Source organism: Portunus trituberculatus, chromosome 36 (assembly GCF_017591435.1).
Source record: "Portunus trituberculatus isolate SZX2019 chromosome 36, ASM1759143v1, whole genome shotgun sequence".
Taxonomy (NCBI): Eukaryota; Metazoa; Arthropoda; class Malacostraca; order Decapoda; family Portunidae; genus Portunus; species Portunus trituberculatus.
Window position 1 is genome coordinate 9,207,243 of NC_059290.1, and position 17,820 is coordinate 9,225,062.

The window sequence follows — 17,820 nt, forward strand, 5'->3', positions numbered from 1 at the left end:
GGGAACTGGCAATCAAGTGGGTCTTTTTTTTTTTTTTAGTTGCCCTTGGCCAGCTTCCCCTCTTGCATACAAAAGGAAACTCAAGACACTCACATTCACAACATAACTCACATTCCTGAACAATAATCATACTAGTTCATTACATAACATCACTTCACATTCAATCAGACACCTAGCATTCACTCACACCCATAACATAAACTCACATTCCTAGCCAAAAAACATACAAATAAATAACTAAAGTATACAATTCAACATTTAAACTTACTTCTTCACATTCCTAACCTTTCAATACTAAATCAATTCATATCACCACATTCACATCAAACACCAAACATACACTAACGTCCACACCTAAAACTCACATTCACTACCAAAAAATTATACAAAATCATACAATTCCACATTTAAACCTCACGTCTCCACACTCCATTAAATAACATCATTTCCCATTCACATCCCTATGACTAACATACAGTCACATACACAACAAAAACTCACATTCCTAGCCAAAAAATCATACAAATAAACAACAAAAAGCCTACAATTCACACATAACCTCACGTCTCCACACTCAATTTAAATAACATCCCTTCACATTCACATCAGACACCTAACATTCACTCACATTCACAGCTAATCATAAGTAAACAGAGAAGGCATACAATTCCACATACAAGCACAAGTCTCCACACTCCCACCCACCTCATACTCTCTGCGGAAGCCAAGTTCTGAGTCCTTAAGCTTCTCGATGTACTGCGGCACCAGCTCGTCGCGAGGGATGGGTTTCACGTCGACGGCTGGCTGGGACATGAGTGTGTGGGAGCGTCGCAGGGACCTGAAGATTCTCCTGCAAGGGAGTGTGTGAATAATTCCTAAACTCTGGGATAGCGGGGCTCTCAAAATGTCCTAAAACTACAAGGGATGTGTAATATAGGAGTGATATGTGTGGTGTATAACATGAGCTGTTCTTTGTGTAATGCAGTGTTTTCTATCCTTCATCTATTCTTTAACTGTCTGATATGGTTTCCTATCCTTAACTTGTCCTTTTTGCCTTATATTATTTGCTAACCTTAATCTATCCTTTAACTTCTGATGCAGTTGCCTATCCTTAACCTATCCTTTAGTCTAATGCAGTTCCCTATACTTAATCTATTCTTTAGTCTAATGAAGTTTCATATCCTTCACCTATCCATTAGTCTAATGCAGCATTTCTAAACCATACATATATTTTTCTATCTTTAACCTATCCTTTACCTGTCTAATGTAGTTTCCTACCTAAACCTAACCTATCAGTATAAGCTGTTAGACATTCAGTAAAGGTGGCAATACCATAGTCTGTCTGCTCTTAAGTGTCTTCTGGGTCTAAATCTGAACGTTGTCTTGGAGGAATGTGTCAGATCTTAAGGAAAACCATAAGCTGTCTTTATGATATGTGAGCTGATCAACAGAAAGCAAGTATTACTCACATAAAATCAATTATAATATCAATAAGTTACAATATGTTTTGAACCCCAGGAGTCACTTTAGAGTAGACAGACTATAGGAACAGTACATCCAACTCTGTGCATCCTAACAGTGCCTAGTGAACCCCAAACACAAGGAGAGTCCCGAGAGCTTTACCCGAGGGAGCCAGACAGACTCTCGGCCACCTCCTCCTCCTCCAGGTGCTTGTTCCTGCGGCGATAGAAGCACAGGAGGGAGCACAGGGTGAAGGTGAGGAGGAGGAGGAAGGTGAACAGACCCGCGGCAACGTAAATAATCTGCATCTCGGGTGTCCTGGAGGAAGGGTCAGGGTCGTACGTCCTCACCACCTCCTTAGGCTGGATGATGGGCAGGTAGTCAGTGTAGGTGGTTAGCAGCTTCCCATCTTTGGCTGGCACTGCAGAGGGACACAAGGAGACATTCACAAGTGGAGGGAGGGAGGTAAGAACAATAAAAACATCACTAAAATGGATAAAAAAACAAATCCTCTCTATTTGGGTGACTGATAAAGCCATGCATCCCTTTCAGTACAATATAGATATGGACATTTTGAGAGTCCAAGCTGCCACAAAGACCCACCTGACATAATAACAAAGCCGGTGTAGTTTGCCTCGCTGGACAACACCCCGTCAACCAGCGGCGGCACCTTCTGCAGGGATAGGAGGTCCCTGCGGTTGCCTCGAGTTAGTGGCGCTGTGGTGGGGTGGTTGTCTGTGCTGTGGGAGGGTGTGGGATCCCCTGTGGGACTTCCAAGGCAGGAGGAGCAGCCCCAGGACCAGTTCCCTGCCACCTTCCCATCCCCCAGCAGGAGGTACTTGTCCTTAATGTGCCATCTTCAGGGAGGACAAAGAAAGTCACTACATAAGTTCACTTTCCACACAATAGTAAAAGTTGTGAGTCATCAGTCGCACTTTGTACCATCAAACATCAAGACACTGAAGACACAATAAAATGTAAAATCACAGCGACTTTATTCTATCCGCCACTGACTCACACAAGCAGTCCACAGAACTTTCCTACTGGCGGTCAACTTCCATCACACCTGATCTAAGCATGAATAACACTAGACACTCAATTTTCTTTCTCTGGGAACAAAGAACAGATAATAAGAGTTTGCATTGTGGTGCTGCTAACTAAGAGACAAGGATGGAGGGTGGAGGCTAGGGGAAGTGAGAGGAAGTGGTGTGACGGATGTGAGACCTTATCAACACGTGGCCGGAGGAAAGACAATGCTACCACACCGCTATCACTTGTCTCTCCATTCTCTTTTACTTCATTCTCACTCATTCATAATTTCTTTCCATAATAATTTCTCATTAAATTTCTCAATTGATCTTTTAACATTTTTTTAAGATACTTTTACTTCCTCTAATAAGTTCCTTCACTTTCCTATCACAAAACTTTTACTCTTCTCATTCTGATTTCCTCCTGCATATTTTCTTTAAACATTTTTCTTTCATAAATTCTTTTTTTTCTTTCACACCTTCTTCACTGTAAGATATGTACCCTGCACTTCTCTGCCTTCAAATTCTAAATCCTTCTCTGCTTCTGCTTGTGCTTCTGATGTAGCCACTGTAGCTTCAATACTCTACATTACAGTAAGCATAGACATATTTGATACCAGAGCTAATATCATTTTTCTTGCATGACATGAAGGGAGATCAAAGCTACCATCCCAGGAAGACAAGATTTTCTGACACTTGCACAAGCTGACAACACTGTACACTGCTGGATCAAGGAGATGTTTCCCTTAGCTCAGTAGCCCCTAGGTTGTGGTAGACAGAAGGCACACATTCACCAGGCATCCCACGCAAAGGCAAACTGTGGCCTTATTTCACTTCCTTCACCGTATCAAGCCCAAAATTACAACTGTCAAACACAAATAGAAGGAGGTAGTGACTTATACACAGTTGGCCATGTTCTCCCACTCACTGTGAATCAAACAGCAGTGATACTGAGGGTAGATCAATGCTGATTTGTCATTGTCAAATACCCGAGCACCAGCTTCACCTCCCTACCAGCAGAACCTTGTACCCAGTGTCCCTAAATACCTTCAGGAGATTATAAAGAAAAGAGAATGCTAATAAATACAAAGTACATTCAATGGTGCGTCTCTCTATTTACGATTTTTCCTGCTAACTATAAAAATACTTCTTTCTGCGCATTTTGTACGATTAATCTCTTCTCACCTATTGCCTTTGCTTCTCTCAGTCACTCTCCCAACACTTCCTGCTCCTCTCTGCTTCTTCCCACCCAGACACTACTGTTCTCTCTATCAATCCTCTCACCACATTCCTGTGTTTCTTCTTTCACTGAATCTACCAAGGCATAGCAGCAGTAACTATGTTGTTTTCACATTGTGGACTGAATAACTTATCTCAATACCAGACTAGCAATGACCTTCAGGATGGGCAGAAGATAATGATGAGAGACAAAATAAAGGACAATAAAGAAAAAGGAGAGATGGAAATATATTAGAGTGAAGAAGGAGGAAAGATGATGGTGGGAGAGGAAGAATAGCCAGGAGAATAACACAAAAGGAAAGAAGATAAAGGAAAACAAGAGAATATAGGTGAGAAAAGAAATGGTGATGAGGGAATGGAGAGGTGGAGAGAATCTAGGAGGGAAGAAAAAAGATGTTAATAAGGGGAGAAAAGGAAGGAAATGGTAACAGATGATGAGAGATAAAAAGAGAAGGATGGGGCAACTGAAACAAGACAAACACATACACATATTTACATGCAGATATACAGATTTACATGCACAAAGAGAGAGATCCATCACTACTTGAACCCCTTCTGTTGCCTCACCCCGAAAAGGCCTCAGCAACATAGGCGCCAGTGGAGGACGGGGAGCTGTGCACTTCCTCATATGTGCTCAGGGGGATCTTGCTGGGGTCAGGGAGTATCTGTAGGGACGCACCACTCTCCAGCTTCATCACCACCACCCTGGAAAAAAATTAGTCTTACCGTGTGTGTGTGTGTGTGTGTGTGTGTGTGTGTGTGTGTGTGTGTGTGTGTGTGTGTGTGTGTGTGTGTGTGTGTGTGTGTGTGTGTGTGTGTGTGTATGTGTGTGTATTTACCTAGTTGTAGTTTTACAGGGTCTGGGCTTTATGCTCAGGTGGCCCCATCTCCATATCTACACTTATCCAATTTTTCTTTAAAACTATGCACACTCGTTGCTGACACCACTTCCTCACTCAAACTGTTCCACGTCTCAACACATCTTTGCGGGAAACTATATTTTTAACATCTCTCAGACATCTCCCCTTCCTCAGTTTCTTACTATGCAATCTTGTGCTTTTAATGTCATATTCTTCTCTCAGGATTAGTTTCTCATTATCCACTTGATCCATTCCGTTAATCAATTTATACACTTGTATCAGATCCCCTCTCTCTCTTCTGTTCCACGGTTGGTAGATCCATAGCTTTTAGTCTCTCCTCATATGTCATCCTTTTAAATTCTGGAACCATTCTTGTAGACATTTTTTGTAGTCTCTCCAATTTCTTTATGTGTTTCTTTTTATGGGGGGTCCACACAACTCCTGCATATTCCAATCTAGGTCTTATTTTAGTACTTATCAATTTCTTCATCATTTCTTTGTCCATGTAGTGAAATGCTAATCCAATATTCCTTAGCAAATCATGTCTCTGAAAATTCTATCAATATGGCTTACCAGTTAATTGTTTTCTTCCATTGTCACTCCCAAGTCCTTTTCCTTTTTTACTTTTTCTAGTTCTACTCCATCTCCTCGGTCGTCTGCTGGTCATCCAGCCAGTCTTCCCCATTAAGGAGTGATCTCAGAGCTCATAGACCGATCTTCGGGTAGGACTGAGACCACAACACACTCCACACACCGGGAAAGCGAGGCCACAACCCTCGAGTTACATCCCGTACCTATTTACTGCTAGATGAACAGGGGCTACACATTAAGAGGCTTAACCATTTGCCTCGCCGCTTGCGACAAGGCAAATGGGCAAGCCTCTTAATGTGTAGCCCCTGTTCACCTAGCAGTAAATAGGTACAGGATGTAACTCGAGGGGTTATAGCCTCACTTTCCCGGTGTGTGGAGTGTGTTGTGGTCTCAGTCCTACCCGAAGATCGGTCTATGAACTCTAAGATCACTCCGTAATGGGGAAGACTGGCTGGGTGACCAGCAGACGACCGAGGTGAATTACACACACACACACACACACACACACACACACACACACACACACACACACACACACACACACACACACACACAGAGTTAGTGTACCTGTGTAAAGTAATGTTATGCAACAACTACAGTCAGTCACAGGGTTTATGGAATATGTGAGTATTTCTATATGATAGTTAAGAAGATAAGGAAAGCAAAAAAAAAAGTTTGCTGGCAGGGAACAAGACTGAGATGCAAAAAGTGGCACTTTACCACCGCTGCCATCTGAGGGACCTAAGTGGATCAGCGGACCAACCAAGCAGGACTGAAGTGACTCATTTTATTCCACCTGTGGCAGCAAATAGTGCCGTTCCTCTCGGTGACGTGTGGTGTGGGCAGCCTCAGGACAATGCGGTCGTCATGATGGTAGAGCCACCACTTCTTGATGTGTGTGGGGTGGGGTGTGGACACGGGCATGCGGCACACTGCATTCATGGGGGAGCTGTACTGCCGCCTGATGCCTGCATACACCTGCAGTGGGGGACACGGGACACAGGCGTCACATGTGCTGTCTGGATAATGTATAATGGAATGTCACATTTCCCTCAGAAGTGAGCAATATCTTTTTGCCAAGCCATACGGACTATTGCTGATCCTCAGTTGCACTCACCACTAGGCAGACTCCTCATAGCATCAACAGATTACCTAATATAACTTGGTTTTTCCAGGTGAATTGTGAAGAATGGCTTCCTCCCTCCCTACCTCTCTCTCTAACTCTCTGTCACATACACACACATGCATACAAGTACACACAGAGCAACAAGCATACTGACCTTGACAGTATAGTTAGTGTTGGGCAGAGCACCATAGAAGGTGTAGTTCCTGAGTGAGCCGGCAACATTCTCCTTGTGTTCCGTGTTGTCAAACTGTCTCTGGCCTTCCTCGTTGATGTACGACGCACTTCCCTTCAGCTCAATCTTGTAGTGGTCAATGACGCCATTGGAGGTGATGGGCGGCCGCCACTGAATGTGGACGGTGTTGGTGTTGGTGTGCAGGTTCTGCCTGCACTTCACCAGCAGGTCAGAGATGACACCCGGCATGCCGTTCATCGTCTTGCCTCGCACTGCCTGGGAGTACTTGCCGCAGTCCTTCTCCTTCTCCGGGAAGACGTCCTTGCAGGCAGCAACCTGGAAAGTGTACTCAGTGGCCGGCTTGAGGTTGGTGAACATGTGGTCCACCGCCGTTACGGGGAGGAACAGCTCCTGTGTGTCCCCAGACTCTGGTTCCTGCAGGAAGAGGTGGTAGCGTCCTACAAGATCGCTTGCTTCCTCCCTGGGCTGGGTCCATCCCACAGTGAAGGAGTTTTGTCCTGAGCCCTTGGGAGAAGCCACCGGCACAAAGCTTGGCTCTACGGAGAATGAATGTAAGCATTCTTTACTAACTTATGAAAAAATTTAGTTTTTATTTTTTGATAATTTAAAGCTTATCACTGGGGTAATGACTGTTTGATAATTTAGCTTCCAGCTACACTGACTGTGAGTGATGAGTTAACAATGACACAGGACGTCAGAGAAGGGTTCACAGTGGTGGGAAAGGAACAAAAGGGGAAAGACAAGCAGAAGGGAAGTCTTCTACACATACACAGAAAAGAGTTGTTTGATTTATGGGAATGTTTCATGAGGAAGTTAAGGAACTCTGAGGGACTAAATGAACCTTATGTCCACTTGCATTAAGAGTTCATGCTCCTCCAAAAAGGTTGCTTCATGTCTTTATTAACACCACACCACATGATCACTTCTGGTTAACATGCTTCCTCTAGTCTAGGTTCACTATCTCTTACACCACACCAACATTCCATCACTTCAGCTTCCACAAGGGGTAAGGAACCGTAACCACACAACTGTCAGGTGATGAAGGCAAGTCTATCATTAGTATGCTGCAATTCCCAACAGTGTAGTGCAGTGCCCTTTGTGCCCCTTGCAACAATGAATATTTCTTGCCTGCCTCAAAACACACGTGTACCAAAATCTGAGGTGTTAATGAATTATGCGTGAACACTGTGCTACCTTTCCCCTCGTACGCACTGCCTCACACCATGCACTGCTCAACACGCACAGCCAAGGACGAAAGCCATGAATCTTTGTCCAAACATCTGGTGGTGGGCTAACACTGCAGTAGTGTCTGCCGTGTCACAGCGACCACCATAGCGGCCTCAACACTCACCACACATCACACATCACACGGCATAATGATTTGTATCCTTGCCAGTGTTGTGTTCTCTTGTTCAATGCTCCTCTGAAACACTCATGATGTTCAATGCTGATTTGCAACTCTTCCAAGTGATACACAGCACTAAGTGTCTAAATCACAGGATACAAAATGGAAAAATGACACAAGTAATGCAATGAGAAACAAATACTCCCTTGGTTTGTTTCACCCATTACCTCACCACTAGCAGTTACCAACCTATGACCCTTCAGCTTAACAGGTTCAGAGCTTGCCATCTGTAATTGCATTCAGATTTTCATACCGTTTCATGTTACACTCAAATCAGGACAAACCCTTCGATGCAACTTTTGTCTTTGGCCGTACCTGAGGTCATGCAATGTGACTGGTCTTTGTACATGGAAGATCACACATTATTTAAACATGACACAGAAGAATGGTGCATCTAGTGTGTGTGTGTGTGTGTGTGTGTGTGTGTGTGTGTGTGTGTGTGTGTGTGTGTGTGTGTGTGTGTGTGTGTGTGTGTGTGTGTGTTCAATAATCTTGTTTATACTATGCTGTGCTGAATATTGAGCTGCAAACACTCCACAAACAATGCAATCAACCTCCCCCATAAATAATTACAGGCAAGCACAATGAACAACACAACTCCTGCTAATCATAGTTTGCCAATCAAGATCACAGTTTACTACTTCTGAATTTCACTTATTGCTGTTAGCTACTGCTGTCATTATCGTCAGTGGTAGAAGCAATAGTAATAGTGGTAGTAGTAGTAGTAGCAACATTATCACTCTCAGGTAATAGTTGACTAGTACACTATTCTTTATCAGGGTTTAAAAATTCTTGGACACAATAAGACTCATAGATTCCCGAGACTGTCACAAGACCCAAGCACTCACAACAGAGACAAAGAGCAGAGGGAGTAAGTGCATAACATTACTTGATTGACAAAGGCTGTATAAATATGGCAGAGGTTATTCTTTACAACTCAACACCAGCAACAGCAGTGTAGAGGTGAAGCATGCCCCCCATCACCCACACACCCATACCCTCCCCCCACTCCTCCCCACCCTGACATTACACATCCATTGCAAACCGTGTGCCTGTGTGTGTGTGTGTGTGTGTGTGTGTGTGTGTGTGTGTGTGTGTGTGTGTGTGTGTGTGTGTGTGTGTGTGTGTGTGTGTGTGTGTGTGTCAATGGTAGCACTCCACGATGCAACATACCTTTCCCCTGTGCTGTAGTACCTATCCAAGAAGCAGCATAGCAAATCCAATGTTATCAATTATCTTCACAGTAAGGCTAGTCATCCCAAACCTGAGATGCAACCCATCCCTTTCTCTCTTTGACATGAATAAGGTTTGTTGATACCTAAGCTCACAACGTCATCACAATCTGGGTCAACATTGAAAACTCAGAACACTCCATCAATCTCATTCCTTCAACACACAGACGTTTCCAACAAGACAGTGACAAAGACACATAGCTGAGGTAAAGAGCACACAGTTACTGCACACCCACAGCTAACTTGTTCATCCATCTCCACCACACACATCTCCTTTCCACAAGCAAGGTAAGCTTCAGCAGAGAGTGGGAGGCTATAGAAGGCAAGGATTTCAGTTGCAGAATAGAAGATGTAATGGTTTATGGAGGTAAATAAAGCAAGGGTATGATATGTGGTATGAGTATCACTGCATACTAACCCATAACTAGTCTAGTCTCAAATCACAAAAATTAACACGACTTAAAAATAGAAGAAACTGCACAAGAGTAATTTAGCGAGTTGTCTACATACATTTTTCACGCTACTTTGGTGAGTGACAGTAGCTCTGCCCAGTCAAGAACCACCACTCACAACCTTATCACCAGCCACAGCTCTGAGACACACTAGTCACCATGTCCACGCCACATGCAGCAGGTGGCGATGAGTGGCGAGCAAAAACAGGATATGGTTATCTATGGTTATCTACTAAATCTAACATAACTGAGTGTGGACAAAGGACGTACGCATGACTTGTTGATCCATGCTTGACCAGTTAGAGGCTAAAGGGAGGCCACTGGCAAGGGGTGAGGGGTAATGTGAGAGCTATAGAGGCAAGGACAGTGTGCATGATTAAGCAAAGGAGAACAAACTTGTCAGAAAGGATGCTTCTAGAAAATTCTATCTGAGATAAGGACAGATAGATAAGAAGTAATGAATGGTAGATATTCTTATGGTAACAAGTGGCTACAGCACTCTCCAAAGATACACAGTATAAGAGTTTTGTGATTAAGTTTAGCGCCATAACTCAAGAGGGTACTGCACTTAACTCCTTCAATACTGGGACACATTTTTATCTTGAGATTTATGTACAATTTTATTGGCATTAGGAAGTGTATGGAGGTCAGAGGATTAATGGTCACAGTCCTCACTATTTTAATCCCCCACATAAGCTTCTGAAGCTGCATAAAATCACCAAATAGTAAGCAGAAAGAATATAGAAATGTGGCATGGTACTGAAGAGGTAAACAAACACTTCCAGAAGAAATTCAGACAAAATACAAACTAAACTTCCTGCAAAATATAAATCAAAGGCACTGGATAATGGACACCAGATATGAACACAGCACAATCATTCCCTACCTTTCTCTCTTACACACACAGCCACAACCCACGCACTGTTCACCACCACCACCACACACCACCCTAGAATTGACAGAAGCACACACTCACCCTCACTAAGGAGCGTAACAATCTCCTCCTCGCTCTCTGACTCTCCTATCTCATTGGCCACCAGGATCTTGACCCGCACGTCCTCCCCAGCGCTGCCCACGTCCTCCAGAATGATGTCCTGCTGATCCCCCGCCAACAGTGATGGTTCCCCGAAATCTGCGTCTCCTGTTGCAATCTAAAAGGATGGAAATGTTAAGTGTCTAACTGGTTATGTATTGGTATGTTTTTTTTTTTTTATTCTTATTTTTGGTGATCATAATAGAGCTTTCTAATATGTATCTTTTTATAATATTTCCTGTTTCATATGATTATTTTACATGTTACAGAAATTTGTTTTTTTTTTAAGTCTCAATGCACCTCATGATTCCTTTTTTCTTTTTCTCTAGATACTGTATTTTCTGTCTCATGTTATCATTCCACAAGACATTACATTGTATTACATTATCTTTTTAACAATGTCAGTGCACCTCATCAATAATTTTCTTTTCTTTTTTTTCATTATATTTCATGTTTCATTGTACTATCTTATATCACACCACATTATTTCACATTACTTTTTAGTCAACAACGTCAATGCAACTCACAAACATTTTATTATAGATATTTACCACTTGACATTATTATTTTATACTACACAAACTTTTTACTTTTTACAATGTCAGAGCAGATCACCAACATTTTTTCATCTACATTTCCAGCTTGACATTATTTTACATGACACAAACTCTTTACTTTTTACATCAAAGCAACTCCTCAAAATTTTTTCATCCATCTATATTTCCAGCTTAACATTATTATTTGAGACAACACAAACTCTTTACGTTTCACATCAGATCCACTCACCAATATCTTAGTTTGCTGTATGGGTGAGTTGTTGTCCACCACGGCCCACTCCATCTGGATCTGTGAGGTGCCAATCGCCCTCACCAGCGTCAGGTTCACTTCCGGCAGGTCTGAGGGGAGAGGAACACGCTGCACATACTCCGGCATGACTCATGTATTCCTGAGTTGGTTTAAACATTCCTGCGTCAAGCTGAGATTCGTCCACCACCTTCACTACTCCACAACCCACCAACACTCACCACTCACCATAGGAACCCCAGAAAAACAAGCTTAGATAGAAAGAAAAAAAAAACCATGACAATATTTCTTTTCCGAGAGTTGTCTACCCCTTTCACTATTCCACAACCCACCACCAACACTCACCACAGGAACCTGGAAAAACAAGCTTAGATACACTCACCATAGCAACCCTTAAAAAACAAGCTAAGAGAGAGAGAGAGAGAGAGAGAGAGAGAGAGAGAGAGAGAGAGAGAGAGAATCATGACAGTATTTCATATTTTGAGAATCGTCTACCACCTTCACTACTCCAGGAAGACTCACCAACAGTCACCACTCACCACAGGAACCTCAGAAAAACAAGCACAATAACACACTAACACACCAACACCACAACACCACAACACCTAGACACCCCATCACCATTACCTTGCACAATGAGGATGGGTTCTCCGGGCCTGTCTCCGGGACCCTCAGAGTTGGAGGCGACACACTTGTAGGTTCCATTGTCCTTCAGAGTCACATTGTCAATCAGCAGGTCTGACAGGTGGAGGCCAGACTCTTGCTTAGACCGGATGGCGTAGCTGCACAAGACAAGGAATGCACACTTGCTAGATTTTTTTACTATTTTCATACATGGTTTAGTTTCTATTTCTTAATGTGAGAAGGGAAATCTGGCCAAGGGTAACAAATATGATTAAAAAGAAAGACCCACTTAGATGCAGAAGACAAGGAATGCATAGTTAGATTTTTTTTTTTTACATTTATTTATTTTCATACTAGAGGGAGCTTTTTTTTTTCTTCTTTTCTTCATGTGAGGGGAAATCTAGCCACCGGCAACAAAAATTATTAAACAGAAAGGCCCACTTAGATGCCAGTCCCTAAGATAAGAACTACTAAAGTGGGGAAAGAAAAGATGAAAAATAAATAAATAAATACATAAATAAAAAACTCACTAACACTGCCAGTCCCTTAAAAAAAAAAAAAAAAATGCAAAACTAGGATTAATATTTTGAAAGAGTTGAAGCCATAGGAAGGAGCAAACGCAGAAACAGACACGGAGTTCCAGAGTTTACCAAAAAAAAAAGCATGAAAGATTAAGAACACTGGTTAATCCTTGCATTAGAGACATGGACAGAATAATGGCGTAAGAAAGCAGAAAGTGAAGAGACTGGTACTCAATAAACATGTGACTTACTCCTTTATCTTATCGAGCATCACCTTCCCCCTGAGCCAGTGCACCTCGGGGGCAGGTGCAGCAGAGAAGGTACAGGAGAGCTGAGCCTTGTGCCCGGCCCTCGCTGTGGTGTTGCGAGCCTCCCTCAGCACCGGGCTCGCTACAAGAAGGAAAGAGAATTAATACACACCAAACTGGCACAGCTTTTCTCAGTTCCTTTACAGTTAAGATGGACAAGCATTTCTTTATCCATATACTTTACCCTCGGATGCTCTTTAAGGTTACATCATCAGAAAGAAAGATTATCATGTTGCAAAACAGGAAAGGGTGAGTTAAGAAATGTAGATTAGACAGGACGACACACACACACACACACACACACACACACACACACACACACACACACACAGTTGACTATGGTTAATACAATGGACCAGTGGATGGAGGAGTCAACAAGGTACATGGGGGAAGAAGAACCATCATTGTTTGACCTAGTTTTCACAAAGAAACCAGAGTCCCCTCCAATCATACAATACCTTAGTCCAATGGGGAAAAGTGATCATGTGATATTAGAGATGCAAATGCAGGAGGAAGATGGGATAAATTACAGAGAGGACTATAAAGGAGAGAGATTAAATTATGCAAGAGCGAATTTTGAAAAATTAGGGATTTACTTTGCTGATATTGAATGGAGTAATGTTATGTGCAGGAAGATTGTACAAGAGAAATACAACATATTCTTACAGAAATACAATGAAGGAGCAAAAAAGTTTGTTCCTGTTTACAGAGTTCAGAAAAAATACATGCTTGGTACAATGCTAGATGCATACAAGCAAAAAAGGCAAAAGATAAAGCATGGAAGAAACTCTTAAAGCAGGAGAATGACTATAAGAGTCGGCAGTACAAAGATACTAGAAATGAATTTATTAGAGTAAGGAGAGAGGACGAAAGAAAGTTTGAGAAAGATGTAGTGGATAAAAGCAAAGATGAACCCAAACTTTTCTACAAGTTTATAAACGGCAAAACAAAGAATAAGGAAACAATTGAAAAAATAATTAAAGAAGGGAAGACATACCAAACAGAGAAGGAAATGTGTGAAATAATGAATGAGAGCTTCAAAACAGTATTCACTGCAGATGATGATTTCACAGAACCTAATAGGACATTGGATTGCCAAGGATTACAGGAGATTGCAGTGCACAAAGAGGATATTGGAAGATTACTGGATAAGTTGGAAGTCAGAAAAGCAATGGGGCCAGATGGTGTATCAGGCTGGGTGTTAAAAGAATGTAAAGAGCAATTACTGGATCCAATTTGGGAAATAATTAAAAGTTCAATAAATGAAGGGAAAGTTCCACTAGAGTGGAAGAGAGCCAACGTAATACCGATATTTAAAGGAGAAAAGGCAACTGAACCACTAAACTACAGACCAATGTCACTTACAAGTGTCGTAGGGAAGTTATGTGAAATAATTATCAAAGAAAAATGGGTTAATTTTTAGAAGAGGTGCAAGTCATATCAAACAGACAATTTTGGTTCAGGACAGGGCGGTCATGTGTATCAAACTTATTAAGCTTCTACTCGAGAGTTATTGCAGGTCTTGAAAACAGAGATGGATGGGTGGACACAGTATACCTGGACATTAAAAAGGCTTTTGATAAAGTCCTGCATGGAAGACTTCTTAGAAACTAAAGTACATCAGAGGACTGCATGGAACCTTGCTCAAATGGACAAGAGATTACTTGAAGGATAGGGAATTGAGAACTGTGACCAGAGATACATACTCATCTTGGAGTAAAGTAACTAGTGGAGTGCCACAAGGGTCAGTGTTAGTCCCCCTTATTTTTCAAGTTTATGTAAATGACATTCAAATTGGGATAAACAGTTACATAAATTTATTCGCTGATGATGCAAAGTTGCTAAGAGTTATCACAACCAGAGAGGACTGTCTGGTGTTGCAGGAAGATTTAAACAAGATCTATGAATGGAGCAAGAAGTGGAAATTGGAGTTTAATGCCAAGAAATGCCACATAATGGAACTAGGAAAGTGTAAGAGAAGACCAGTATGGAACTATTTGATGGGAAAGGAACAAATAATGAAGACTAAAGAGGAAAAAGATCTTGGAGTGATCATACAAGAAAATCTGATCCCTGATAAACACATAAGTAAGATATTTGGACTATCATATAAAATGCTGACTAATATAAGAGTGGCATTTCATTACATGGATAAAGATATGATGAAAAAAATCATCACAAGCATGATATGCCCAAGACTGGAATATGCAGCAGTAGTATGGTCTCTGAGCTCTAAAAAGGATATAAGAAAATTGTAAAGAATACAGAAGATTGCTACAAAGATGGTGCCGGAATTAAAGAACCCCACATATGAAGAACGACTGAAGGAAATGGGACTGCCAACCTTACAAGATAGAAGAGAATGCGGGGACCTAATAACAATGTATAAGATAGTAAATGATACTGAAAAGATAGACAAAGAAGACCTGGTGCTGTTGATGGAAGAAGATGGAAGGACAAGAGGACATGAAAAGATCAGGTTGAGGCAGTGTGTGAAGGATATTGGAAAACACAGTTTTCCACACAGAACGATGAAAAAATGGAATGCATTGGATAATGGAATTGTCACAGCACATAGTGTGCATAACTTTAAAGAAAACTAGATAAATGGAGATATGGAGACAGGACACTATGAACCCTGCTCAAACCCTGTACAATACAACTAGGTAAAAACACACACACACACACACACACACACACACACACACACACACACACACCCTGTACATGAAGAGCAATATCATCCTCGGCTACCTTGTCCTTGTTAGTCTTGGTGATCTGACAGTGGTAGTGGCCGGAGTCCCTCAAGGTGACATGCATAATGGTGAGGTTGCTTTTAATGGCCTTTGGTTTCTCCTTGATAATTTCCACATGATACCGGTCCTCACTTGGCCTTGGGATGGGATGGGGAATAAATCTTTAAGGTGGAGGGATTGCACAGGTGTTAGGGAGGAGGAAAGAATAGGGAGGACAGGGGAGTGTGTGGGTAAGATACATGGATGAGGTAGGAATAAAGGATAAGGAAATGTATGGTTGAAATTTATTTACACATTAAGGAGAAGGCACGAATAGGGAAGGATAAGGGATAAGTTGAGATGTATTTAAGCATTAGAGAGGAGGTAAGAACAGGGGAGGAGGAGGTAAGAATAAAGGGAGAATAAGAGGTATGGTTAAGATGTTTCGGTGTTACAAAAGTGAGGAAAGAAGAGAAAAAGGAATTGAAATGCATGTTTAGAAGGAAAACAATAAGAGGTGAGTTAAGAATTAGGGAAGGTAAGAAAATATATGGTTAATATTTGTTTAGACATTAGGAAGGAGGTAAGAAAAGAGGAAGATAAAAGGATGTAAAGTTAAGATGTTTAGGTGTTACCGAGATGAGGAAAGAAGAGAAAAAGGAATTGAAATGAACGTTTAGAAGGAAAGTAATAAGAGATGAGGTAAGAATATGGAAGGGTAAGGAAATGTATGTTAGGGAGAAGGTCAGAATAATGGAGAATATGACAATATGTATGGTTGAAATGTATGGAAGTAAGAATAAGAAAGGATAAGGAATTTAAGCATTTAGAAGAGTGAAAGAAGAGATCAGAATAAGGGAGAATAGGGCAATGTATGATTGAGATGTATGGAAGTATGAATAAGGAGAGATAAGGCATTTAGGCAATTAGAAGGGTGAAAGAGGGGATAAAAAGGAGTGGATACAGTTATTTATGTGTGGGGAATGTTGTGTTTCATGTGGATATAAGATTATTGATGGGAATTGGGTGTTTTTAAGGAGGGTGGAGCAGAGGGTCAGCAAGGGAGGAAGAAGAGGAGGATAAAGGAAAGAGGATATCATTAATGTCAAGTTTCCTAATATATATACACACCCACATAAAAACTAAGTGTAAATATAAGTAAACTTGCCTGTTATGTGTTAACTCATACAAAGATATACAAACTAATAAAAGGAGAGGAGAAAATAAAGCAGACTAAGAAAATAAAGAAAATAAAGAAAATAAAGGAGATTACAATAGATTAAAGAAAATAGAAGAAAAAAAAGACAAGACCTGAAATGAGAAAGGAAAAATCATTTACCGTCAGCAGGGAAATGATGGAGGGATGAAATGAAGGATAAGAGGTACATGTTAGATTAGGGTGAAGTGAAGGAGGGAAAGTGAAGAAAAGAGAGCTTAGAATGAATGAAGAATGAACAGTTTACTCTCAGCAGTGAAGTGAAGGAGGGAAGGGAAGGAAGAAGTGAAGGAGAATAAATAGAATATGTTAAATGAGATACAGACTAAGATGAGCTGGAGAAGTGAAAGAAAGGACCAGAATGAAGGAAGAATGAACGATTTACCCTGAGCAATTATGTGAAGAGACAGAGATAATATATGTTAGATGAGATATGTCAGATTTGGATGAGATGAAAGAGGGAAGTGAAAGAGAGGAAGACAAGGATAAAGGGAAAGAGAAGGACAAGGATGAAGTGAAGGAGAAGAGGACAAGGATGAAGTGAAGAAGGACAAGGATGAAGGATAAATGCTCTATCCTCGGCAATGACGTGAGAAAGAGAGAAGTGAAGGACAGTGTATTTTGATGAGCTAAAGAAGTGAAATGAAGAAGTGAAGTGAAGAGGATAAATGAAGAAGGGAAGAAGAAAGGAAGTGAAGAAGGGAAGAACAACAACAAGGGAAGTGAAGAAGGAGAGTGAAAAGTGAAGAAAAGAGATGAAGAAGGGAAATGAAGAAGAGATATGAAGAAGGGAGATGAAGGGAACTGGAAAAGGAAAGTGAAGAAGTGAAGAAGTAAAATGAAGAAGAGAAGTGAAGTAGTGAAATGAAAAATGAATTGATGAAGTGAAGTAGGGAGATGAAGAAGGGAGATGAAGAAGGGAAATAAAAAAGTGAAGTGATGAAGTGAAGAAGAGAAATGAAAAGTGAGGTGAAGTGAAGTGATGAAGAGAG

General features: G+C 41.3%; 1 protein-coding gene across 6 annotated transcripts in view; it reads right to left on the reverse strand.

Moving 5' to 3' along the window:
• The window catches only part of LOC123513408 (tyrosine-protein phosphatase 69D-like), a 38,481-nt gene that overhangs the window by 17,109 nt on the left and 3,552 nt on the right, over positions 1-17,820 (reverse strand). For 3 of the 6 annotated variants that reach the window (XM_045270565.1, XM_045270563.1, XM_045270568.1), the window contains exons 4-14: positions 15,598-15,794; positions 12,821-12,959; positions 12,052-12,206; positions 11,407-11,516; positions 10,564-10,738; positions 6,460-7,034; positions 5,976-6,157; positions 4,296-4,433; positions 2,065-2,318; positions 1,624-1,882; positions 706-850 (exon numbers count right to left, since the gene is read on the reverse strand). In XM_045270565.1, coding sequence (XP_045126500.1) covers positions 706-850; positions 1,624-1,882; positions 2,065-2,318; positions 4,296-4,433; positions 5,976-6,157; positions 6,460-7,034; positions 10,564-10,738; positions 11,407-11,516; positions 12,052-12,206; positions 12,821-12,959; positions 15,598-15,794 — 2,329 coding nt within the window. The remainder of the gene's footprint in view (positions 1-705; positions 851-1,623; positions 1,883-2,064; positions 2,319-4,295; positions 4,434-5,975; positions 6,158-6,459; positions 7,035-10,563; positions 10,739-11,406; positions 11,517-12,051; positions 12,207-12,820; positions 12,960-15,597; positions 15,795-17,820) is intronic. The other 3 variants (XM_045270567.1, XM_045270564.1, XM_045270566.1) reach the window with 2 other exon arrangements.